The sequence below is a fragment of the Camelus ferus genome, chromosome 5 (genome assembly GCF_009834535.1).
Source record: "Camelus ferus isolate YT-003-E chromosome 5, BCGSAC_Cfer_1.0, whole genome shotgun sequence".
NCBI lineage: Eukaryota > Metazoa > Chordata > Mammalia > Artiodactyla > Camelidae > Camelus > Camelus ferus.
Window position 1 is genome coordinate 51,233,207 of NC_045700.1, and position 27,583 is coordinate 51,260,789.

The 27,583-nt window shown below is 36.8% G+C and overlaps 1 protein-coding gene across 8 annotated transcripts in view; it reads right to left on the reverse strand.

Moving 5' to 3' along the window:
- CCDC141 (coiled-coil domain containing 141) overlaps window positions 1-27,583 on the reverse strand; it is a 195,146-nt gene that overhangs the window by 165,755 nt on the left and 1,808 nt on the right. For 4 of the 8 annotated variants that reach the window (XR_004319964.1, XM_032479842.1, XM_032479841.1 and 1 more), the window contains exons 2-7: window positions 16,877-16,948; window positions 16,076-16,399; window positions 13,795-13,926; window positions 10,555-10,726; window positions 8,953-9,185; window positions 6,536-6,658 (exon numbers count right to left, since the gene is read on the reverse strand). Coding sequence is in view for 7 of the 8 variants with exons in the window: in XM_032479842.1 (XP_032335733.1) it covers window positions 6,536-6,658; window positions 8,953-9,054 (225 nt within the window). In the remaining variant the exon portion in view is untranslated. The remainder of the gene's footprint in view (window positions 1-6,535; window positions 6,659-8,952; window positions 9,186-10,554; window positions 10,727-13,794; window positions 13,927-16,075; window positions 16,400-16,876; window positions 16,949-27,583) is intronic. The other 4 variants (XM_032479836.1, XM_032479838.1, XM_032479837.1 and 1 more) reach the window with 4 other exon arrangements.

Consider the following 27,583-nt stretch of genomic DNA (forward strand, 5'->3'; position numbering starts at 1 on the left):
TTTATCATTAGTGCTATCACACCATCTTTCATTTTAGAGAATCTTAGTTCTACTTCTCAACTGCCTCCCCAGGAAAACCCTTGTTTTCTTCTGCCTGCCCTGTTCCATTCATGAGTACTGCTTCAGATTCCCCAGAGGAAGGCACCACTGCTCTTGCCGTCTTTTCCAGTTATGTATCGCTGTGACAAAGCACTGCACATTCTAGTGACCCCATACAACAATTATTCCTTTTGCTCATGATTCTGTTTGGGCAGGGCTTAGTGGGTAAGACTTCAGGGCAAGCTCAGTCAGGCCTGGAGAATCAACTTCCAAGATGGCTCAGACAGCTCATGCACAGGACTGGCAAGCCAGTCAGCTGTTAGCCGACAGTTCAGCCAGAGCTGTTGCTAGGACCCTCAGTTCTTCACATGGGCCTCTCTTTAGTGCTCCTTGACTTTCTCACTTTGGTTAGGTTCCAGGACTGACTATTTGAAATCACAGAAAGTAAAAGTGACCAGTCTCTTGAGACTGGACCTGGAAACTGGCACCATATGATCTATGTTGAACTCTTAGTCAGAGCAGTCCCAGAGTCTGTCCAGTTTTAAGGGAATGAACATAGACCCCACTTCTCAATGGCAGGAGTGCCAAAGAATTTATGGCCATCTTTAACCTACCATAATCTCCCTGTGTACTGGGTCCTTCTACAGTTGTCAAACAAAGCTGTCAGTATTTGCTATAACCAAGCCTCTGTTCCCTGCAGAAATGTGGGAGATGCTGCTCTTTCTTGCAGATTCTATGCAATTGGTGTCCAAGCCACAAAGCAGTATGGTGAATGCCTCATGTTTCCCTCAGGCCCTTCAGCTTCTGCCAGGGAGTCCAACCCAACCCCAACTGCTGAACCAAGACAGGGATAAGACAGTGTCTTCTCCAAATATTTTACTCTTCAGTCTCTGTGCCAACAAAATTTTCTCCTTATACAATTCCCTCCCCTCTAGTAAATTAACTTGCATCAACACTTCATTAGGTACAGTCATACTCTGATCTGCTGCTTAGGCCAAACTAGTAACAAATTGTTTGTGATATTTGCTATATTAATGTGCCTTAACACCATATCTGAGAAGCCTATGCTCATGGACACCTTAGCCTCTCTTAAGCCAACTTATCTTATAAAACAGTAGCTTATAAGATAGTACATGGCACTTTTCAAATCTAAAGGATGTTATTCGAATTTTATTTCACTCCACAGCTCCATACTATTCAGTGGAACTGAGTATCTGGGAAAAGAAACACCCTGCACACTAGCAAAGTGCTAAGTCAATCAGGGAAAATCACTAAGAAGTTTTGCTGTTTCATAGTTGTGAGAATACTATTTTTGTTTTTAAGTGGAAAAGTTCTCCATTTCCAAAAGCCTAAAAGAGAAATTATACTGCCCACTAGTTTCCACTCCCTCAGGAACCCTGCATTGTTCCTATCATATTTTGGTGACCTTTCTCAAAATGATTAGTGAAAATATGACAGGTATTTTACATGTATGAAACACCAAGACACAGATGCCTTTGAACCACAGATGAATTAAGTGTTGGAATTTGGAAGGTGCCAACTAACTTCACTTCTCTCCCTTCAAGATTCCAAATCAACTGAGAAATAGACATTGAGGTCAGATATGGATCAAAACATCTGCTCTTATTACTGGTAAAGGTGGACTGGAGAATGGGGTCAATTTGGCTTTCTACTTTTTCTTTTTAAATATCTAGTCTTTGGGACCCACCTACAGAGAGAGCTGGGTCTGAGGTACAGACACATATTCTGCTGCCTTGTGTAAGTCGGATTATGGCTTGCCTCTGCCATGAAGAGACATTTAGTCAAATCAGCGGGAGCAGAGAAAACAGAGAACCTGCAGCCCACGGGCATTCAGGGTCTGCAGAGAGGGCCCTTGAGGCTTCCCCATGGTGGCCACTTCTTCTCCTAATATCACCAACTGGGTGACACAGTCCCCCTCACTCCTACAGGGAAGAGAAAGGAGGAGGAGACATGGGTGAAAGCACCTTCTTCAACATTTCTGAGAGAGTAGAATTTCCTAACTTGTGGGCCTACAAGAAAATAGGGAGGAATAAAAATGAATCTCTTATATGAAGTAAACCTTTAGGGTAAAACACTGCTATGAAATAGTTAACTTAAAATGGGTTAGTCCTCTTCCAATACTGTCCTAAAGGGTTTCATCACGTTCACAACACACATGCTATAAAATTTTCTCTAATATGTAAATATACATAGTTCAAGTCACACAGCCTTACTTTATTAAAATACATTATTAAAGAACATCATCAAGAAAGTGAAAAGACCATCTACAGAATGGGAGAAAATATTTGTAAATCCTTATCTGATAAAGAATTAATATCCAGACCATATAAAGAACTATAACTCAAAAAAACCCTCAATTTAAAAATGGACAAATGACTTGAATAGACATTTCTCCAAAGAAGATATATAACTGTCCAATGAGCACATGAAAAGATGTTTAACATCATTAGTCATCAGAGAAATACAAATCAAAACCACCATGAGATACCACTTCACATCTAATAGGATGGCTATAATTAAACACACACACACACACACACAGAGAGAGAGAGAGAGAGAGAGAGAGAGAGAGAGAGAGAGAGAGAGAGAAAGAGAGAAAACAAGTTCAGCAAGGATGTGGAGAAACTGGGACAACTGAACATTGCCGGGGGGAATATAATGGCACAGCTGCTGTGAAAAATATTTTGGTGTTTCCTCAAAGAGTTAGCATAGAAATACTCTATGATCCAGCAATCCACTCCTAGGTATATACCCAAAAGAACTGAAAACAGGTACTGAAACAGATACTTGTACACCAATGTTCACTGCAGCATTATTTACAATACCTGGAAAGTAGAAATAACCCATGTGTCCATGGACAAATGAATGAATAGATAAAATGTGATATATCCATATAGTTGAATATTCATGCATAAAAAGGAATGAACTTCTGATATATGCTACAACATGGATGAACCTTGAGAACATCATATGCTAAGTGAAATAAGCCAGACACAAAAGGACAAATATTATATGATTCTATTTACATGAAGTACCTAAAACAGATAAATTCACAAGGGCAGAAAGTAGATTAGAGGTAACTAGGGAAGGGAGGAATGGGAGTTATTGCTTAATAGGTGCAGACTTTCTGTTTGGGGTGATGAAAAAGTTTGGGAAGTTGATAGTTGTGATGGTTGCACAACATTGTGAATGTAATTATCACTGAATTGTACACTTAAGAATGGTTAAAATTGCAAATTTCTATTACATATATTTTACTATAATGAATTTTTAAATAATGCATTCATAGTAAATACTCCAGTTTATAGCAGAAATCCATACTATCTCTTATTTAAGGAATAAGTTTTAGTAAGACTTTAAACTTTACTACTAATATATTTTAACTCTTCATTTTTAAGTAAACAGAATGCTAATATCATATATTTACAAATATAGGAACTAGGGTCCAGAGGTTTTCTTGGCTCTTATAGTCGTAATTCCTCCAGGCAAATAGCAATTGTAGTTACTTGCAGGACTGATGCTGAGGGGAAGAAAGCTTCAGCAACATCTCTAAAGTATCTCTAACCCTTCTTTTCCTCCTTGAACCACCTGAGGATGCAGTGTTCACAGTGGCCACAAACAGAGCTTAGCCTGCTTACATCTCCCTCTCCCATTTCCTGAATTTCTTCTTTCTCACTAGAAATAATCAAAATGGTTTGGGAATCTAGATGCCTTTAGGGAATAAATGTTTTTTCCACATGACTATGTTTTCCCCTCTGAAAATAGGGAAATATTTTTTCTTTGGGTACTCCACTGGAATGGTTAAGTACACTGCTGAAAGGAAAATACGATCTCCAGGGTATAGACATTACCAACATTAGAAACACTCATAAAAATTCTGTGTTTCCAGAATTTTTGCTTTTAGTCTAAACTATTAGGGTTTGAGATAATTTTCAATGGAACGCAGAAAACAGCTTTTCTATCAAATTAAAATCCAAACTTCTCTGATATATTAATTATTAACAAAATAATTACCCTACTTTTTCTTTTAAAGTCAGCAAGAACGTCCATAAATCATTGCATTTCTCCTCCAGACTTCCTTCTTAGGTGTCTGAGGGTATCTGTTATTATCATAATTTTTCCAATAAAGACCTTGAGAGCAGAGAGGCTAACTGCTGTGCCCAAAGCAAAGTGGACTCAGCACAGAACCATTACACACTCCCACCACTCCTAAGAGTATATTCTTCTTTATAATTAGAACAAATCCCAAGGTCCTGTGCAGAGGAAAAGGACTGGAATGAACATTAAATATTAAATATTATTGGCTTACTGAACTAATAATGTTCCTATCATTCAAAAAGCTCATATTAAAACTAACTTGGATACAATTTCCTGCTATAGGTTAAGACTGTACCTATCCTAACAGCAATAATAACTAAGTAAATTGATTAAATGAGTGATCTACCCATTTGCAACATAGAATTCACATTTTTCTTATTTTAAAAACTCTTTATATAAGCAAGTCTGAAACAGACTTCAGACTCCTTTTTTTTTTTTTTAAACTAATACTACTGGGAGATGATACTACTACTTAAAATTTCTTGGGAAAAGAGGCTGGTTTGATAGGGTGGTTGGGACTAGGGAGGGTACAGAAGATGGACATTAAGAGGTCATGGGTAGAGGCTTATGTGAAGCCAGAAGGCTTTTTACTTGAGACCTCGTGTTCTTAGACCCACATGCAGAGAGGGAGAGTGGTCTCCCTATTCCACTGCACATTATGGTAAGATCCACTATAGAAAGGAACCTTTGATTCATCCTCTCCCAATCATTTTCACAGATAATAAGCCTGAAGTCCAGAAGGTTAGTCCACAGCCAGAAGATGGGCATAAAAGGACAAGACTTTACAACAGAGAACTACAAGCACCTTCTGAAGATGGATACTGTTAACTGGAAAACCCTTTTCCAGCTGAGCTCCTGCATGGATTTAGGTGTGCACTTTAGAGCATAGTTGTTGAGAGATGAACTCCTCTGCTCAAGAAAGAATTCTCCCTGGAGTTGTGGGCCTGGACAAGGATAGGGCTGTGGGGAAAAGAGATAGCCTGAGAGAGCCAGACTGCTGTGAGTTTCCCCACCACCCACAGTTCGTCAGTGGACCTGGAAGCACTGGCTGAAATTTCTTCAACTCCTCAGTCTGATTTACCTATTTACTTTTACAACAGTCCAATCAGAAAACCACTATTGGTGTATGTCAGATGCAGATCAGATCTGCCTCTAAATCTAGGAAGCAAGTGTAAATTCCAGCCTAGATGTTCAGAGGAGCCAGTAATATTAAAGGACTGAAAACACAGAACATCTAGTCATTGCAGGCTTCTGAATCGAACTTCTTTGATCTTAGTGATGACATTCATTTGCCTACGGGGGTTATTACTCACAAGGTTGGCTGCCTTCTCAGAAGGGGAAGCTACCTGGGGTTTATTCTTTACCTTTCACTGTCTTGAAATTCTTCACAATTTTATCTTTGAACGTGTGTTTTATAAGTGAAGTCCAATAGGACAACAGAGGAAGTGCTGTGGGATGGGAATCTCATCTCACTTGTGGTCCTGCCTCCGGAGGAGAGAATCTCTTGGCTATCCTATCTGCCCCTGTGCCCCTGCTCAGTGACCTCTATCATCTTCCCTGACAGGGGTCAGGGCACAGCCTGGGACAGGTTGGGGTCAGGCCCACACCCTGTGCACTGAGCTGTGGCTGAGGCTCAGCACCTATGAGGGGCTGCACTCACCCACACATATGCCCATGCCTGAAGGAGCTAGACACCAAAAAGCATATTAAAAAGCAAAAACAAAAAACACCATGACAGGTCAAGAAAAAGCTTTTTCCTGCTTTTTGAGCAGGGAGCCCCACATTTTCACTTTGCGCTGGGTCTCCTGTCCCTGATTAGATACCTTATCTGGCAATCTCAAACCAACATTGTTTTCAGATTCTTAACTAAATAACCACAACATATATGTAATAATAACTCTGTTTACTGAAGATATTCTTTGGTTTCACGAACTCTTAACATTAAATATAAAATCAGATCTTTCCAACAGTTCAACAGAGGAAAAAAGCCTCTGTATTATTTTTGCTGGCAGGTATAATTAACTATAGAAAGTTTGGATCTGTAGCTGTGGCTTGACAGTATAATGCATTAAAATGGAAAAATTATGGTTTTTTTTTTCACTGAGGCAGCTGGAAAAAGAAACTACTTATTTCTCCACAGTGAAAATATTATCACTCCATATATTCTATCACATTGGAGAAAGTTAAAAAAAAAAATCTTGTTACTTCTCTCCAATGCTGGTGTTTGCTCATAAATAACTGTAGTGTTTTTCCATTATCTCTCTGGCACTATGTTAAAATGGCCATAGGCCAGTGACACCAGGGGAGTCGAGGGGAAGTGTAAGAAAAAGCTTTTAGTTTTTAAATTTCGTATCTGCTTCATATCTGAATATCTTACCTTGAGCTTGGCCAAAAGAAGTTCATGATCATGAAGAAGTTTTTTGGCTTCATCTTGACTGCTTCCAATTTCTAAAAGATTGGGCTGTGATTCAGCCAACTGCAGTTGTACCCATTTGCCACACTAAAAATAAAAGTGAAATAAAATGCACTTTTAGTTCCTTTTGTTCCTTCCCCTTCTCCTTTTCCTTAGTTTCCAGTTAGGCCTTACTTAAATTGAAATAGAACAGTTTTAATATAAATCCATGCCCTGTCTTTTTTTTTTACTTTTTGGGGGGATAAATTCTTTTCTCTTAGCCTATTGGATTTAAATTAAAAATTCCCAAATGAGGAATATGTACAATAGATTATATATTATCAAGTAGTACAAAGTTATCGAATAATTCATACAATTTTACATTCTCCCACTCACAAAACCAAATTCTATAAAAATCATGATTTGGACAAGTAGGGTGCAAGCTTCACCAAAGGGGAAAGGCTTCATAAATGCAATGTGGGCTGATTAGTATTTTCACACTGACCTTGCTCAATCAACCGGAAAGAATTATCAGCAGACAAAGCACCTGATTTTTCGCTTACTTTCAAGTTAAAACATAATATTTTCCAAATTTTGTTGTTGAATAAAGCATGTACAAAAATGTCAGTGAAATTCATTGTATGATTACTGCCATTTGAATGCAGCCAACTTGTTTTCCACACCCAGACCCTTTAACTGCTCCAAGATATAGTTCATCATTGCATTTCCTAAGGAACTGTTTTTCTAAGAAGCAACAACTGTAATGCAAGGGGAAACACCACTGGGCAAGTACGTGTGGCTATGTGAATTGCTAAAGAGAAATGAGAAAACCACACGTCTATTCTCAATCATTGGTGCCCTGAGGCTGTGTGGAAACAATAAGCCCATACAGATCAGACACAGGTACTTCTATTCCTTTCAGATGGACTTTCCACTTTGAGTAGCTTGAGTTTATTTCATATGTGATGGCAATGAATTAAGGGAGCAGGGGAGGGAGGACAGAGAGCACATTCGTAGAAACACACTTAAAATAAGAGTTTGTAGTATAATTTTAGAGATTTTTTTTCTTATTGGAAATTAACCTCTGATTCTTTTATCATTTACACACATTCTTCCTCATCCCACTCTAGGAAATGTTTCATATTTGAGGAGAAAGAAGTTTAAAGAAAAAAAACAACAGTAAGTCAGCCTCTTTTCCCTCACTGCTGGAATTTGCAATTACTCAAAGATTCATAAAATCACATGCAAATTATCCATTTTTGCTACTTTTGCTTCAGGCTTCTTTCCATGTCCACTCATTGCCTTTGAAAATAACAGAGGTCAAAGAATCAGCAGAGGCCCTGTTTACGTGGGGCCAAGACTCATGAGTCCTGGGGACTCGGCCTTGGTAGGAACACTTTGCATTCAGTGCTTCTAGACTGAATTGTTCTGCTCAGTGTCAAGTTCTGCTTTCCTGTTACAAATTTTCACATTAACATTAAGATTCACAGCAATTAAGTGTAATTAAATAGGACTTGTCCATGCTTCTTACAAAAGGCCAGAAAAATCTTTCAGTTAAGCCCAGGGGTGTAGGGTGGTCCTGAAAGTAACGGGCTGGGGAACACCAGCTTGTTTGCTGGAGTCCCTTCATCAAACACTGAATTCTTCACGTGGGGAGTCGTCTAAATCCAAACACAATGCCTCAGAGATTTTTGCAAGACACCCTCATAGGAAATAAAATCATGGACCCTTCTTCAGCCTAAGGATGTATGGTCGTCTTTGCAGAAGGGCAAACTTCTTGACACAAAACATGCTAAAATCTTTAAGCCCCAAGTGGATTTAACTTCCTGCTGTTAAAAGCAAATTTGACACATGCCCTTTGCACTTTTGCTGGCAACCCTGTTCATTGTCCCAACAACGTGACAAGGATTTATTAGTGTCTTTACCATGTCAAAACCAATGCTGCAGAGGGCACGTGTCGCAGCGTCTTATTAGGTATTCCCTGCGCTCTGTCATGCTCAAAACAATGCCACCCCTTATCTGCTGGGACCTTCTTTCCCTCCATCACACCTACTCTCAAAAATCACAAACGTTTCACAGGTTCACCGGACTTTTCAGCCTGGCAATCATGAACTTGTAATCACAAATGCTTTATCTTTAAAAACCAAACTGAAAGTATATGGTAGAGATTTTTGTTGCTTTTTTAAAAAATCAAGCTGTTGTAGATGTTTTCTGACTAACTGAAAGAGAAACTCTAGTAACTGGCTGAAACTTAGCTGCTGATTTAAGAAAGCAGTAAGATGTACTTGCTGGGTTATTCTCTACATGTTGTGTACTGCCAACTGTGTGGACTGTTCTTTAGAATTAGCCACACACGGCAAGAAGCCCATAGCCCCCCAAAGGAAAGGAAGTTGTTAGCTTACCTTTATGACAGCTATAACGATTCTGGAGTCCCCAGCCTGCACAGCTACTGAACTGACTGTTGTCGTAGAAAACTCCACACCAGGACTTCCTTGGCTGGACATGGTACGTTAGAACCAGAGTTTACACTTTGGGCAGCCTCTGTATAGAAGTGTGTCTGCTGGTCATTTCAGAAGGCAACCACTGGGGTTACTTGGATTCATTCAGGGAAAGAGCTCCGCTCATACTGATTATGCTGCCAAAAGGAAAGAACAGGAGGTTAAAAATAGACAACCCCATTGAGTTTATCATGAGAGAGAGAGGAAAGAACGGGAAAGAATCGCCACACCCCTAGTATGGTAACACTGAGCGCCTGTTATTTTGGCCATTATCTTAAATGCAGAGAGCAGCGTCTAGCTCTCTGCCTATTAGCTGATGTTTGATAGCAAATGGAAAAAGAATTACATACTAACAACCCAAATTACTTCTGCCATTGAATCTATACAGTTATGATGGACTGAAACCAGCCAGGCATTAACCTGGGTATCAATCTTTTTCAGATTCATAAAGTCTCCTTTATGCAAAGAAAACTTCCAAAAATGTACTTTAAAAATAAGTTATGGTATTTGTTTAGGGATTAAGCCACAAATTTGTTTGAAATACATTTTTAGATTAATCTGTTTTTCTAAAACTCACTGCCTTTTGTCAAATGAAGTTTATATGAAATGGTCACATTGTCTCAGAGCCTCAGATTTCTTGGGGACATTTAAAAAATATTTCAGTGAGCATTTATCAATAGGTATCTACCATTTCAGGATTTCTTTGTGACCATCTACTCCACTGAACAGTGTTTTCAAGTTTGGTGATCACAGCTACTAGGAAGTAACATACTTTGCTGTTACCTTTTAATTGCACCAAGAAAATGTTTTGGGTTTGGGGGTTTTTTTGTTTTGTTTGTTTTTATTAAAGGTTAACACTGTATATTTTGCTATACTTTCTACAAAAGGGTAACACTGTACTTCAGGTTTGGTTTTTATTCTCCCCCCACATCCTGTGCAGGAAAATTATAGACAGCTTAAATCAGAGCCCAAGATCAGCATATTAATCCTATTGCTAGAAACTCAGCGTGTGTCACAAGTTGTCTGTGGTATTAAACAGCAGCTGTTGGATTCCCTGTCAAGAAACAGCTGAAAATAACACTGAAGCTTAGGTCAGAGGTCAGATGCAAACACATCAAAGATACTGACTCCAGAGCTGCTGGAGCCATCAGAAATCTCTGGCACAAAGCCAGAATGGAGGAGACAGCAAGGATATAGCAATAAACAGAGTTAAATGAGTCCATTCGCTGTTTAAACCCTTAGCTTAATTTAAAAACACGAACAGGTTCAGGGCCAATGTTCAGAAGACTGAGTTAGCACCACTGCTTTTTCTGCTAAGGTTCATGATGATATTCTTGAATCAAAGTAGGAAAAGTGCTCTTACATATACTTTGGTGTTCAGCAATTATTTCTGTTTCCCAGAGCATGTCTTGGCTGCTCTGCAATTATGTAGCTATCCCAGGTCTCCTGCTGCTCCAGCAAAAGAAAACCACCCTGGATCCCAGTTCCCAGCTCCACAAACTTTACCTGAGGCCACGAAGGGAGCATTTGGAGCAAGCTTAGGAGAGCAGATGCCAAGAGATGCCACGATGTAGGAAATACTGTAAATGGTTTCACTTTACAGCAGGGATGGGGAGTTTGCAGAGGAGCAACCCAACCTCTTCGCTGGGGTTGCCTCAGTGTTGAAGGTTGGTTCCTCCTGAAAATAGATGGTTCAAACAAACTGAAACTGAGCAAGACCAGTTTTCAGCTAACTGCCCTCAGTAGAAACCAAGAGTTGACAACTATGTCACATAATTTCCACACCCTAAACTAAAATGCTCAAAGTAGCCTTGCTTAAGCCATTGTGTACATTGCCAACAAGAACAGCAAATAGTGACCCACACCCAAAATACATAGTGGACTTTCACCCAAAGTTAATCCTACTGTTAGAAACTCAGTTTGTGTCACTAGTTGCATAAAGGCTCTCAGGAGGCAAAGGGAGCTTTTGGCAGCAGGCTGTCCCAACCACGGCTAGAGAAGAGCGGTTATGTTCACAAAGCCCCACTTAAGATGGATGATTGTGTAAAGGGTGTGGAGAGCAGTGTGGAATGTGTGGAGTCAGGCTCACATGAAGGGAAAAGAAGGAGAGAGGTGGTGAGGAGAAAGAACATGGCTGAAACTCTGATTAATTCCAAGGCTTAAGGGCCAAAGGAATTAGAAATACTTTAAGACTTTGTTAAAAGATTAATCCAGTAATTCAGCAGCAGAGGTAGTGCCTTTCTGTGTATTGACAACCTTTCTTTCTATTAAAGAGATGAAGCAGGCAAGTGTTGCATGGAAAATGTTTTCTGCGTTGGTGGACATGAGCAATAATGCAAACTGCATACATGAACTTAAGTGGTTTCTAACTATTTTTTTTAAAAATTCAAATTCTTGACTTTAAAATCTTCAAAAGACTTGAATCACTTTTTTCTCTCCTTCCCTTGCTTTCTACATCTCTTCTCTTCAACTTTTTAGTCCTTTTCCCTTCAGAAGCTCTGTGGTTCAGACCTCTCCATCCACATCTAGCTCATTTAGAACCTTGGCTTATGTCTCTTCATCTAGTATAGCTATTTAATTATAAATTTCATTATTAACTCTGGGAAACAGTTTGGAGAACAGTAAGTATAAAATATATTGTACTAAAGAAATTGCTACACTATAATTAGATGGATTTTTTTTAAAGCTTTTTGAGCCACAGTTTGTTTATACTCTGCCTCCCCTATCATCACACACACACACACACACACACACACACACACACACACACACACACAACAAAACAAATAAAGCTCACAGGCATTCTCATATTCTTTGAAGTTTATAGAAAATCTTGCAGAGGTTATTATGCCTTCTCTGTTTATCCCTCTGGGAAATGCCTGTTTTTATACTAGCTGAATTTTAGTGAAAAATCCTCCATGGGGAATCAAAAGCTATAACTGGATTCTGTAGAGTTAGCACACCCCCCCCACCCAATTTTTCTTTTATTATGGTACAACCACAAAACAAATTTACTAGCTTAACTATTTTTAAGTGTACAGGTCAGAGTTATTAAATACATTCATCTCCATAAGCCTTTTAATCTTGTAAAACCGAAACTCTATACACATTAAACAGTAATTCCATTCCCTCCTCCCCCAAACCTCTGGCAGCCACCATTCTACTTTCCATCTCTGTGATACTGATTACTGTAAGTACCTCATGTAAGTAGAATCATATAGTATTTGTCTTTTTTTGACTGACTTACTTTACTTAGCACAATGTCCTTAAGGTTCATCCATATTGTAGCATATCAGAATTTCCTTTCCTTTTAAGGTTAAATAACATTTCATTGCGTATATATTCTACATTTTGCTTATCCATTCATCCACTGATGGACACTTGAGTGGCTTCCACCTTTATCTATTACAAATAATGCTACTATAAACATAGGTGTACAAATTATCTCTTTGAGACCCTGCTTTCAGTTCTTTTTGGTCTATACCCAGAAATGGAATTAGGGGATCACATGGTAATTCTACTTTTTAATTTTTTGAGGAAATACCACACTGCTTTCCACAGTGACACATAGCACATTTTCATGAAATATAGGTAGCTGACAGCATGGAAACTTTATCATGTGATTATTTTTTTTTTTAACTCTGAATATGGGTGTATCATTAAAACAACATTTTTTTTTTTTGCTGGAATATGTGTGGAGTCTGTTCATTTTTTCATCATGAGCGTTTGTCTTAATCAATACTATTACTAGTTAAATTGTATTCAACTTTATAAAGACAAATTAGATAGATGGGATATAAATAACCCAGAATAAGTCTATTTATCCAGGTTAAAATTCAAGGCAAATTTTGCCAGGTATATAATAATAGTAGTTAGTAATAGTAGCTGTCATAATATCAGCTACCATTTAGCTAATTATGTGCCAGGAACGGGGATAAGTGCTTTACAATCTTTATTGCATTTAATTCACATAATTAAGTGACTGGAAAGACTTATATTTCTGGCTTTGTAAATCACACACACATGCATACACACACAAGCACACAGTCACACACAGTGATTCACTGATTCCAGCCACCCCAGGTCTAGCCTTTCCCACCTGAGTTTCAAAGCTGTCTATGATCTGGTCCCTCCTACCTGCCTAATGACATACACCATTATTCCCAAGCCCCAAAGATCATCTACCTAAATTCAGTTGTCCTATCCACAAAAATCATCCTCTTCTTCCCTTCATCTATCCAAATTCCTCCCATCACTTAAGACCAAGATAAGGTATCAACTCCTTTTAAAAGCTGAAATATCTATTTATATTCCCCCTCCTCAAAATTTAATTGTAACTCACAGTTTAACAATTATATGCTTGTATTATCAACTTGTATTGTTTTCTAATTATTTCACTTCCATTGGTATTATTTCTTAACTAGATTTAAAGCTCCCTACATAAAGAGTCACGTGTTAACTTTTTTTCTTTTTTGGGAGGGGGATCTTTGCAGACCTCCTCAAAGAACTATTGTAGAAACTGAAAGAGTTTCTTTACATAAAGTGCTTAGAAGAGGATCTGACATTTAGCAAATGCTCTCTATATATATACATGGAGCACAGTACTAGGCACAGAATTGATGCTTATAAATATTGGCAGACTGACTGAATCACATCAGTCATACAGGAAAAAAAGGCAGTTTTAATACAACTCATTCATTCATTATTTATTCATGCAACCAATAGTTATGAGCATTTGCTACATACCAGCACTTGCACAGTAGTAATATAGTAGCCGGCAAAACAGAGGTCTCTACTTTCAAAAAGATGGCATTCCAGTGAAAAAGACCATAAACCGTGAAATACATAACCAAGACAGAAATCCACAGTGATAAAAAGCTAAAGGAAAGACAACAGATAGTGGTTAAGTAGACTGAATCACCAAAGATAACATTTAGAATTTGCCAGAGAAATCAGGGGATACTTTCAGGGTATTTCTATCAGAATACAGAGATTAACAGGAATAATAAACTGAGAGTGATCCCAAAACAACAACAAAATGATACAATTTGGCAAAGGCAACAACTTAGGGGCTCTGAAGTCAGACTGTTTTAACTCTCTGTGCCTCAGTTTCCTCAATGCAAACTGGAGAAAATGGGAATATCCACATCATATAGGTTTGCTGGGAGGATTAAATAAAATAACATTTGTAAAACACTTAATGCCTGGTACATAGGTGGTGTTCTAATAGTTATACATTATTACTTCTAATACAACATCTGTTAAGGGATTTTCTAAATCTAGTAACTGCCACAAAATTTGAAGTAAATTTTAAAAAATAGGTTGAACTACATCATTTGGTAGGCAACCCAGATGGATTAAATATATTAGAAAGACAAAATATGCATTACCAGGGAGGAAATTATTTCAATATAATTAGGTGGTTAAAACATTTCACTGTAAATCAGTATATCTAGAACGTCATCTTTAGACAAAATTTCCTTAACTAATTCTTTGTATCATGTAATACTCTTCCTGGTGCTTCTCATTTATTTCTTAGATTACAAGCATTGTCACTTAATGAACATCCATTAAGTAAACTGAAGTTGCTCTTTCCTCTAAAAACAGCCTCCATTCTAGCCATAAACTTATTCTTCTATGTCAGTACTCATTTGTTCATTCACTGAGTATGATTACATATCTGCTAGGTGCCAAGGACTGTTCTAGATGCCAGGCACACAGCAATAAATGAAACAAAGTATGTCCACTGATGGAGCTTACCTTCTGGTGGGGGAGACATAACCAATTTAGGAATTAAATAAGCAAAAAATATATAATTATGTCAGGATGTTATAAGTGTTATGAAGAAAAACAAGGCAAGGTAAGAAGGTAAGGGTCAACAGGGGAAGAGGGACACTACCTCAGGAAGGAGTCAGAAAAGTTCTCCTGAATAGATGAGATTTGAGTAGAGACCAGGATTAAGTTGAAAAGAGCAAGACATGCAGATATCTCAGGGAAGAACACTCTAGGCGGCTGGACATGCTTGTCAGAAAAACATCCAGTAGGTCAGTGTGGCTGGAGCTAAGTGAGGACTGAGGGAAGAGGACACTGATAGAACATGAGATCTGCCAAGCAGCACCCTGGCTTGCTTGGGACAATCAGAGGTGACACCTGTTGCCCTGGCATAACTACTTGTAAAGGCCCCTTTCACTCTCGAAAGAGTGCTGTTTGGATGCTAAGTTACATGGTAACCCTGCTCTTACACCACGGTAAGGAGTCTGGAATTCATTCTAAGTGAGATGGGACATTATTGTAAGGTTCTCATCCAAGGAATAACATCATTTGACTTAACGTTGTTAAAGAAACCCTCCATGGAGAAGAGACTGTAGGAGTCAAATGAAAGCAAGAGGTAGGATGAATTCCATAGCACCCAAAGCACAATTGTCAATACAGTGTCCCTTCGGGATGTTTCTTTATAGATACTTATGTTTCACTTAAGAAATATCATGACTCGTAACATTTTTACACTCTGTGCATTGACTTCCACAGATTTCCTTACAATTACATGTGTTTAATGACATATAAATCCTTAGCCTCTCCATAAGAACTGGGAGAATTATAAACAAGCAACTTTAATATACAGCAAATTTCCCTCCTCTAAGTGGTAAGAAAAACAAGGCAAAAGAAAACTGGGGAAAGTTCAAAGGATACTTAGCTTGGTGAAAGATCAAAGATGGTTGTATTTATTATAATTTTAAGCCATGGTTTACCAAAAATGATGAGTGCAATGATATCAATACTTGTTCAGTGATTATGTACATCTTTTCCTAAAATTCTCTATTTAGAGCAATGAAATCTAGAAAACTGTCAAATATTTGTGTAGGCTTTAGTTAAAATAAATAGCAAATATGTGGCTATTATTGGTCTGAGAAAACTTTTTTCTGAATGGGAGAGAGGTATGCAACACTTCAAGCCAGGAAAGATTTTTTTTTCCTAAATCACTGAAAAGCTTCCATGTGCAAATTTTATTTTTAAAATTTAAACTCACCAGACTTCCTAGCTGTGTTGAGCTGAGCACCCAGGCTTCAATGTAGCAGGGTTCTCTCTCTGATATAATTCCTGTTACCTTAAAGAAGTATCCTGAGAGTAACCCTTCAGGGAGGGTGAGTACATAAGAGGACAGGAGTCTTAGTTAACTTGATTTTGGAAAATTACACTTCTTTTGGTTTTCCTTACTGTTGCTAAACTCCAGTTGAGGCTGAGAATTTCCATCCCAGAGTAATCTCTGGGGAGGTCTTGAGAGCAGCAGTCCTTCTAGCTGCTAGGAAACCCAGCAGTGGCACTGAGGGTGAGCTGTCACTTCTCTCTGCAGCTATAATTTTTGCCAAGAAAAGAAAAATAATACAAAACTAAGTATAAGAATCAGATACTCTAAATAGAAAGATGGATTCTAACCAGGAAATATGTAAAGAGTTAAAAAGAGAAAGTGGTTTTTTTATATAATGTTTTATTATGAAACACTAAGACATAAAAAAATTAAAGTATATGTATATATTTTATAAATGCATAATATACATATGTGTGCAGATGATCATGTTACATATATTAAGACTCTTTTAGTGTTATAATGGGCTTTCTCAGTTGTATGGGGTGATGTTTACTGGCATTAGTTTAATGACAAAGCCAATTTTAACAGAATTCTACTGTAGATTATATTTTTTTAACTGAGTCTGTAAAAATTTATTGTATGTTTTTTGAGATCCACATCCCAGTAAGAACATCTCACACCAGTGTTCCTACAGAAGCCCCTTGCTATCATAATCTCCGTTTTTGGTAATACATCACTCACCCGAGTCGTAGAACCCACATGAAAGGCAATGATTGCTGAGAATGTCCGGAAGGATGAAGAAGTTACTAACACCTGCAGGAAAAAAGATATTCATATACTCAGGCTTTTAGGAAAAACAGGAAACAAGATGAGAGAAACTCACAAAAACCTGGAAATCAAAAATGGAAACAAAAGTAGCAGGTCATTTGCACCCCACCCCACACAACTCACACCACTCTAAGCAAACCAGTTTCCTATCACAAATTCCACCCTAACAAAGGATGGACTTCAAAAGCAGTCAATTTACTTTTTGTCATTATGCTCTGGCATGTCTCTCCTGCTATCAGGGTAAATGGACAGCCTCACCACTAATGTTTGTTGCATACCTGCTGTGCATAGGCCCTTATTTCCTTTATCAGTCCCATCCTCATTAAATCCCTTAGATTTGTAAAATTTATAACCAATTAACCTGGTTGAACCTCTCAACAACCTTGTATAGTTGGCCCTCCATATCTGAAGATTTTACATAAGGGACTTGGGCATCTGCAGATTTTAGTATCCACAGGAGGTCCTGGAACCAATCCTCCGTGGATACCGAGGGATAACTGTACTTGAATCAGGGCAGAATGGTTCATTCTGTCATACTGGAGAACTGAGGCAAGAGAAATTAAGTGGTTTATTCAAGTCCATGAAGCTAGTGAGTCGAGAACCCAGCCACTTCCCTCTTAGTCTTTTGCTCTAATGCCACAGGGAGTAGGTTCTTCTATCCTAATGTTAGATAAAAAATTATACAGATGTCCATACAAACCCATCACTCAATTAGCCTGCACAGGTTGAGCACTTCCTGGACAGAGCTCTCTGAATCGGAATACTATATGAAGCATCATTAAAAGGCAACAACACAAATACAAAACTACAACTCTGTTCTCAGCTTTCTCCATTAGAAAAAACAGATACACACACTAAGCAATTTGGCAAGAAAGCTTTATAATATAGAAAATATACCAAACTAAAATGTCCTGGAAAATGAGAAGAAACCATTTAAAGAACTTCCTAAATCAATGTGAGCAATCATAATACAGAACAGTTTTATACATGGATATAAATTATTACTGTATTAATATATAAACAAACTGCTTTGGGTGTGCTTTCATAGCACTTCCTTTTTTTTGGTTAAAATGAAATCACATTATTAAGAATTTATCACACAGAAGAATGGAAATCAATTTTTCTAGCAACATTCACTGTAGGATTGTTTAGTGATTTGTATAATCATTTGTATGAATTATTGCATTGATACTCATCTTTTCCTGTATTTAAAACATGAAAGTATTTGCTTAACAAATGTCCATTTAAAATTTATTTTATGTTCTTTTAATTTCTCAGGTTCTTAACTGTATTTTACGAATTTCTCCATAGTTCATAGAGGTAAGTGTAAATATAAATAATTAAAATAAGATACATGATTTCCATTTTTCCATGTATCTCTCTGGTATTTAAGAAAAAATCCATGAGGAGAGAAATACCTATAACTAGCATTCATTTTGAAATTTACTAGTACATTGAATATTCAGCCTATCTTTACTTGCTTTTTCACTGGATTATTTTATCTATATATACACATACACACATATACATACATACATACATACATACATACATACATACATATATACATACATAAATATAATACAGATAAAAGGTAGAGGAATATAGGACCATGTTTAAAGCTTGGGGACATCCTGACTATCTTAATCCACTAATCCTGGCCTTTTCACTAGTTTTTCAGGTCATATGTTAATGTCACATTTTCCAACCTTCTTTAAACTACCACACTCTGTAGTTTAATTTGTGAAATTACTAATACATCACTTCCTCCTTCTTGCCAACAGTGTATCAATGAGTAAACTGTGTTGTAACATTAATTAGATTTTAAAAGGTGTTTTGCAAAAGTATTTAAATTCCTGTGGAGATGTTTAAAGATACTTTGAAGTATCACAAACTTTAGACTTAGAAATGTTAGTATTGCAATTATTTTGTCCAGCCTATTGAGATATTCTTGACATATAACATTGTGTAAGTTTAAAGTGTACAATGTGCTGATTTGATACACTTATATATTGCAAAATGATTACCACAATAGCATTAGCTAGCACCTCCATCGTATCAGATTATCACTTCTTTTTGTTGTGAGAATATTTAAGATGTACTCTCATAGCAACTTTCAAGTACATAATACAGTATTGTTAACTATAATTATCACGCTGTGCGTTAAATCTTCAGAATTTATCTTCTAACTGGAAGCTTGTACCCTTTGACCAATATCTCCCCCATTGTCCCAATATCCCAGTCCTTGGTAACTACCATTCTATTCTGTTTCTAGGAGTTTGGATTTTTTTTTTTTTTTTTTTTTTTGATTTCACATCTGTCTTGCTCTGATTTGTTTAACTTAGTGCGATGCCTTCAAGGTCCATTCGTGTTGTTGCAAATGGCAGAATTTCCTTCTGTTTCATGGTTGAATAATATTCCATTGCATATTTATACATCTCCTTTATCCATTGATCCACTGACGGACATTTAGGTTGTTTCCAGATCTTTGCTATTGTGCATAAAACTGCAATAAAAATGGGAGTGAAGATATCTCTTCAAGATCCTGTTTTCATTTCCTTTGGGTATACACCCAGAACTGGGATTGCTGAATCATATGGTAGTTCTATTTTTAATTTTTTGAGGAACCTCCATACTGTTTTCCACTGGCTGCATTACTTACATTTCCATCAACAGTACATGAGGGTTCCCTTTTCTCCAAATCCTTGCCAACACCTGTCATCTGTCTTCTTGATGATAGTCATTCTAACAGGTGTGAGATGGTACTTCATTGTGGTTTTGACTTGCATTTCCCTGATGATTAGTGATGTTGAGCATCTTTTCATGTTCCTGTTAGCCATCTGTATGTCTTCTTTGGAAAAATGTCTATTCAGTTCTTTTATTTTTAATTGGATTCGTTTTCTGGCTATTGAGTCATATGAGTTCTTTATATACTTTGTATATTAACCATTTATCATATATATGCTTTGCAAATAATGTCTTCCATTCCATAGGCTGCATTTTCATTTTGTTGATTATTTCTTTTGCTGTGCAGAAGTTTTTCAGTTTGATGTCATCTGATCTATTCATTTTCGCTTTTATTGATTTTTGGTACCATATCTAAAAATAGTTGTCAAGACCAATGTCAAGAGTTTCCCCTACGTTTTCTTAGGAGTTTTACAGTTTCAGGTTTTATGCTTAAGCCTTTAGTCCATTATAAGTTATTTTTTGTGAGAGCTGTAAGATAGGGGTCCAATTTCATTTTTCTGCCTTTGGTTATCCCAACACCAATTACTGAAGAGACTCTTTTTTTTCCACTGAATCTTCTTAGTAGCTTCCTTGTCAAATACTGGTTGATCATAACTGGGATAGTTTATTTCTGAGCTCTAATTCTGTTCTGGTCTATTGTTTTGATTACTATGCCTTTGTAGTATAGTTTGAAATCAGCAAGTATGACGCCTCTGGCTTTGTTCTTATTTCCCAGGATTGCTTTGGCTACTTAGGGCCTTTGGGGGTTACACAAATTTTGCGATTGTTTGTTCTAGTTCTGTGAAATACACCATTAAAATTTTGATAGAGATTGTATTGAATCTATAGATGACTTTTAGTATGGACATTTTAATAATGTTAATTCTTCCAATCCATGAACATGGGCTATCTTTCCATTTGCTTGTATCTCCTTCGATTTCTTTCTTCAGAGTTTTGTAGTTTTCAGTGTACAAATCTTTCAGCTTCTTGTTTAAATTTATTCCTAAGTGCTTTATTATTTTTAGTGCCATTGTAAATGGAATTGTTTTCATTATTCTTTTTTCAGGTATTTCATTGTATGTTGATTTTATATCACGCAATTTACTAATTTCATTTTTTTTGGTGGAACCTTTAGGGTTTTCTGTATATAAAATCATACTATCTGCAACAAAGATAATTTAACTTCTTTCTTTCTATTAAATACATTTTTTTTCATTATTTTGCCTCATTGCTCTGGCTAGATTTCCAGTACTATGTTGAATAAGAGCGGTGAGAGTGGACATCCTTGCCTAGTTCCTGAACTTAAAGGAAATGCTTTCAATCTTTCGCCACTGAGTATATTAGCTGTAAGCTTGTACTACATGGCCTTTATTATGTTGAAGTATATTCCTTCTATACTCAATTTAAGAGTTTTTATCACGAAAGGATGTTGTATTTTGTTAAATGCTTTTTCTGCATCTCAAGATAATCACGATTCTTACCTTTCATTCTATTAATGTAATGTATCACATTTATTGATTTGCATATGTTGAAATTTCTTGTATTCCAGAGATAAATCCTGCTTGATGATGATGTATGACCCATTTAATGTGCTGTTGAATTCAGTTTGATACTATTTTGTTGAGAATTTTTGCATTTATACATATATTTTTTATTATTCTATATATTTCAGGTATACAGCATTATAATTCAGCATCTGCATCTGCACTCTTCAAAGTGATCACCACTGCAACTCTAGTTACCATTCTTTACCATACAGTTTGACCTCTTTCACCCATTTTTGCCATCCCACAACCCCTTCCCTCTCTGGTAACCACTAATCTGATCACTGTATCTGTGAGTCTGTTTTTATTTTGCTTGTCCATTTGCTTTGTTTTTCTAGATCCCACATATGAGTGAAATGATATGACATTTGTCTTTCTCCATCTGACTTATTTCACACAGCATAAAATCTTCAAGGTTCATCCATGTTCTCATAGACAGCAGCAGTTCATTCTTTCTGATGGCTGAATAATACTCCACTGTGTGTGTGTGTCACATCTTCTTTATCTATTCATCCACTGATGAACACTTAGGTTGTTTCCATACCTTGACTATTGTAAATAACTCTGCAATAAACATAGGAGTGCATGTAAGTTCAAATTAGTGTTTTCACGTTCTTTGGAAATGCCAAACAGTGGGACAGTTGGGTCATGTGATAGGTCCATTCTTAATTTTTGAGGGGTCTCCATACTGTTTTTCATAGTGGCTGCACCAACAGTGTACAAGGGTTCCTTTTTCTCTACATCCTCTACAACATTTGTTATTTCTTGTCTTTTTGATAATAGCCATTCTTACAGATGTGAGGTGATACTGTGGTTTTGATTTGCATTTCCCTAATAATTAATGATGTTGAACATCTTTTCATGTACCTGTTGGCCATCTGTATGTCTATTCCAATCCTCTGCCAATTTTTAAATCAGATTTTGTTGTTGTTGTTGAGTTATATGAGTTTTTATATATTTTGGATGTTAATCTCTTATTACATACATGGTTTGCAAATACCTTCTCCCACTCAGTAGGTTGCCTTTTTGTTTTGATGATGGTTTCCTTCTCTGTGCAGAAGCTTTTTAGTTTAATATAGTCTCATTTGTTTATGTTTGCTTTTGCTTCCCTTGTGTTTGGAGTTAGAGCCACAAAAACATCACTAAGACATGTCAATGAGGTTACTGCCTTTGTTTTCTTCTAGGAATTTTATGGCTTCAAGTATTACAGGTATTATTACATTCAAGCCTAATCCACTTTGAATTTATTTTTGTATATGGTATAAGATAGGGATCTAGTTCCATTCCTTTGCATGTAGCTGTCCAGTTCTCCTAACACCATTTACTGAGGAGACTATACTTTCTCCATTGTATGTCCTTTGCTTCTTTGTCAAAAATTATCTATCCATGTGTAGGTTAACTTGGGGGCTCTCAGTTCTGTTCCCTTGATCTGTGTTTCTGTTTTTCATGCCAGTGCCATAGTGTTTTGATTACTATAGCTTTGTAGTGTAGCTTGAAATCTGGAAGCATGATACCTCCAGCTTTGTTCTTTTTCAAGATTGCTTTGACTATCTCGGGTATTTTGTGGTTCCATACAATTTTAGAATAATTTGTTTCAGTTCTGTGAAATATGCAATTGAAATTTTGATAGGGATTGCATTGACTCTGTAGGTTACCTTGATCATAAATGGATGTTGAATTTCATCAAATATTTTTTCTGCCTCAATTGAGATTATCATGTAAGTTTTATTCTTCATTTTGTTAATGTTATGTATAACACTGATTGAGTTGCAGATTTTTAATCATCCTTGCTTCCCTGGAATAAATCCCACTTGAGGTTGGTTTAATGCATTATTGGATTTAGTTTACTAGTTTTGTTGAGGATTTATGTATTTACATTCATCAAGGGTAATGGCCTGTAATTTTCTTTTTTGTGTGTGGTGTCCTTGTCTTGATATCAGAGTAATGCTGGCTTTGTAAAATGTGTTTGAATGGTTTCCCTCCTCTTCAATTTTTTGAAATAGTTTGAGAAGGATATGTATTAACTCTTCTTTAAATCTTTGGCAGAATTCTGCTGTGAAATTGCCTGGTCCTGGGCTTTTCTTTGTTGAAAGAATTTTGTTCACTGATTCAATTTCAATACTAGTAATTAGTCTGCTCAGATTTTCTATTTATTCATGATTTAGTCTTGAAATATTGTATATTATCAATTTCTCCCAAGTTGTCCAATGTGTATTCTAATATTGGGATAGAATATTCTGTATGTATCTATTGAGTCTATCTGGTTTAAAGTCAGATGTGTCATGTAAGTCAGATGTTTCTTCATAGATTTTCTGTCTGGATGATCTATTTATTTATGTAAGTGGGGTGTTAAAGTCTCCAACTATTATTGTATTGCTTTAAATTTCTCCCTTTAAGTCCATCAATATTTGCTTTATATATCTTGGTGTTCCTCTGTTGAGTGCATTTACATTTATACATGTTACATCTTCTGCTGAATTGCCCTCTTTATCATTAGGTAGTGTCCTTCTTTCATTACAGTCTTTGTTTTAAAGTATATTGTGTCTGATCTGAGTATATGTACTCCAGCTTTCTTTTCATTTCCATTTCCATTGAATTCTTTTTCTGTCCCTTCACTTTCAAATTTTTGTGTGTCCTTTCTTCTGAAGTGAATCTCTTGTAAGCAGCATATAGACGTATCTTTTATAAAAAATGTATTCAGCCACTCTCTATCCTTTGATTGGTGAATTCAGTGCACTTGCACCTAATTATTGATGGGTACGTACTTATTGCTATTTTGTTAATAGTTTTCTGGCTGTTTCTGTACCTCCTCTCTGTTTCTTCTTTTCTTCCCTTGTATTTTGGCAGTTTTCATGTATTATATTTAGATTTCTTTCTCATTTTCTTTTGTGTTTACTATAGGGTTTTTTTTTCTTGTGGTGACTCTGAAATTTACATATAACATCCTATGTAAATAGCCTGTTTTAAGTTGGTAGCAACTTAAATTTGAACACATTCGAAAGCGTTATCTTTTTACATATCCCCTACATTTTATACTTTTGATGAAACATTTTGCATCTTTTTTTATGCATCCGTTAACTATTCTAATTTTGGTTAACTTCACTACTTTTATCTTTAAACCTTCAAGCTCACTTTATAAATTACTGATCTACTACCTTTATTATATATTTACTATAATTACTTTTTTCCAGTGATACTTTCATTTTTCTTTGTTTTCTAATTATTAATTAGTGCAGTTTCTTTTTAGATTAAATATGTTGTTTTAGTATTTTTTTGTAGGACTGGTTTAGTGGTGATACTTCTTACATTTTTGCTTATCTGGGAAGCTTTTGTCTTCAATTCTGAATGAAAACCTTGCTGGATAGAGAATTCTTGTTTGAAATGTTTTTCCTTTAAGCACTTTGAAAATGCCATGCCCCATTTTGGCCTGTAAAGTTTCTGCTGAAAAATCTAATAGCCTTATGGGGTTTCCCTTGTATGTAGCAAGTTGTTTATCTCATGCTGCTTTTAGGATTCTCTTTATGTCCTTTTACTATTTTAATTATAAGGTCTTGGTTTGTTTCTCTTTGGGTTCATCTTATTTAGAACTCTCTTGGACTCCTGGACCTGGATGTCTGTTTCCTTCCCCAAATTAGGAAAGTTTTCAGTCTTAATTCTTCAAATAATTTTTCTGGTCCTTTTTCTCTCTTGTCTAATTCTGGGACCTCTATATGTGAATGTTACTCCACTTGATGTTGTTCCAAAGGTCCCTTAAGACACCTTCACTTTCTAAAATTATTTTTTTCACTTTGCTACTCTGTCTGGTTGCATTCTATTGCTTTGTCTTCCTGCTCACTGACTTCAATCTGCTGCTGAAACTGTCTGGTATATTTTTCAGTTCATTTATAACTTCTACTTGGTATTTTCTTATATTTTCTATCATCATGTTGTAATTTTCACTATGTTCATCCACATTTCTCCTGAGTTCAGTATGTTTATGACCATTAATTTGAACTCTTTATCAGGTACGTTGCCCATCTCCATTTTGTTTAGTTCTTTTTTTGAGTTTTGTCTTGTTCTTTCTTCAGGAACATACTCCTCTGTCTCACTTTGCCTATTTCTCTGTGTTTGTTTCTAAGTATTAGGTAAATCAGCAATCTCTTACAGTCCTGAAGGAGTAGTTTTATTTAGGAGATGTCCTGTGGGGCTCAGAGGTGCAATCCTGCCTAGACACCAGAGCCAGGTGCTCAAGAGGCATCCCCTCTGTGAGCTGTGTGTGCCCGCCTCTTGTGGTGGGGCCACAGCTGCCCCTGCAGCACACTGGTTAGTGGGGTTGGTACCCAGACCAGCTGCAGGGCCCAGCCATGGCTTCTATACATGATATGGGCAGGGCTGTTGCTTACCTGGCTGTGAGGCCCAGCTGAGATGCAGGGGTGGGTGGCACTCTGAGTTGGGCATGCCCAATGATACTAAAAGGTTAGAAGGAGATTTTCAAAATGTTACCCACCAGTGCCAACATTAGTAAGGTAACTTGAGATCACAAAAATGGCTCCTGCCCTGTCTCAATCCCCAGGGAGCAACCCAACTGGCTCCTGCCTCTCTGGTAGATGCTTCAGGATTAGTAAGTGGGTCCCCTTCACCTATGGTCCATACACTTTTCAATCTAGTGGTGTTTTTTTGTTTCTTTGCTTTTTGGGTTTTTTGTTTATTTTCGGGTTGAGTGAGCCGATAGGTAGGCCTTTTAAGAGAAGGTTTTCCATTCCCTGCAGTTCTACAGTTTTTCTGGACATCTTTCTCATTGGTTTTCAAAGCTAAAGGTATTTTATTTGGGGGGTTCCTTTCTCCTGTGCAGGATTTAGGAGTTAGTGTGCCTGATGTGGAGTTCAGCTCCCTCACTCTTCTTGGAAAAGATCCATACCTTTGTGATCCCTCTCAGTTGTGGATTGCTGTGGCTGAGGTGTGGTTTATTTCCCCCTTGGTGAGACTGTATCTCAACCCTCCTACCCATCTTAATGCTGTCCTTTTAAACTTTGTTGTGGAGGCTCTGTCCATCCAGTTTTCAGGTATCTTTCTGAGGGTATTATTCCATATTTAGTTGTAGATTTATTGCATCCCTGGGAGGAGGTGAGTTCAGGATCTTTCTACTCTGCCATCTTGAACCCTCTCCTCTTGCATCTATATTCATTAGAGATATTGACCTGTAGTTCCCTTTTCTTAAATTGTCCTTATCTGGCTGTGGTATCAGAGTGATACTAGTCTTGTAAAATGAGTTGGGGAATGTTCCTCCTCTTCAATTTTTTAAAAGAATTTGACAGTTGTTAATTCTTTAAATGTTTGGTAGGATCTACCAGTGAAGCCATTGGTTTTAGATTTTCCTTGGTGGGGGGGGGTTGATTACTAATTAAATCTCCTTGTTATTGGAAAGTTTAGATATTCTACTTCTTCATGATTCAGTCTTGGCAGGTTCTGTTTCTAAGCATTTATCAGTTTTTTCAAGGTTGTCCAGTTTGTTGGCATACACTTGTCCAAAGTAGTCTCTATGATCCTTCATATTTCTGTGGTATCATTTGTGGTATATACTCTTTCATTTCTGATTTGAGTCTTCTTTTTTTCATAGTTTAGCTAAAGGTTAGTTTTATCTTTTCAAAAAACAGCTTAGTTGTATTGATCTTGGCTATTGTTTTTATTGTCTCTATTTCACGTATTTCTGCTCTGATTTTTGCTATTTTCTTCCTTCTCTTAACTTTGGCTTAGTTTGTTCTTTTTCTTCTAGTTTCTTGAGGTGCAAAGTAGTACGTTATTTGAGTTCTTTTTCCTTATCTAGATGTTTATAAGTGTTCATCTTAGAACTGCTTTTCCAGCAACCTATGGATTTTGGTATGTTGTGATTCCACTATCATTTGTTTCAGGGCATTAAAAAATTTCCCTTTTGATTTCTTCTTCGACTATTGGATGTTCAGGAGATTTTTCTTCCTACTTTTAAAATCACTTTTGTCTGCCTTGATTTGTAGATACCTGGACAGGATGGGAGGATGGTTTGGCTGTATCCTCAGTCACCCATAGACCACAGGTAGATTTGGCTGAGTGAGCCAAACAGGTTTGGTCAAACAAGTGGTAGAACAAATAATACAGTTAATTTGAGTTATTACTCAACTCAGAAAATTTGATTATTATTGCAATACAATATCCTCACCATCAGCATCCACAGACTGCTTAGGCTTGAGAGCATATGAGTTAAATAATATTTGGACAGTTTCCTTAATTTTCTCAGTCATGGCCATCAGGAGGCCTGGATAAGTAACATGGCTGAAGAAAAGGCACATTTAAATCAAACTCAAGTATGAATCCAAACTCACTTCTTTAAAAACAA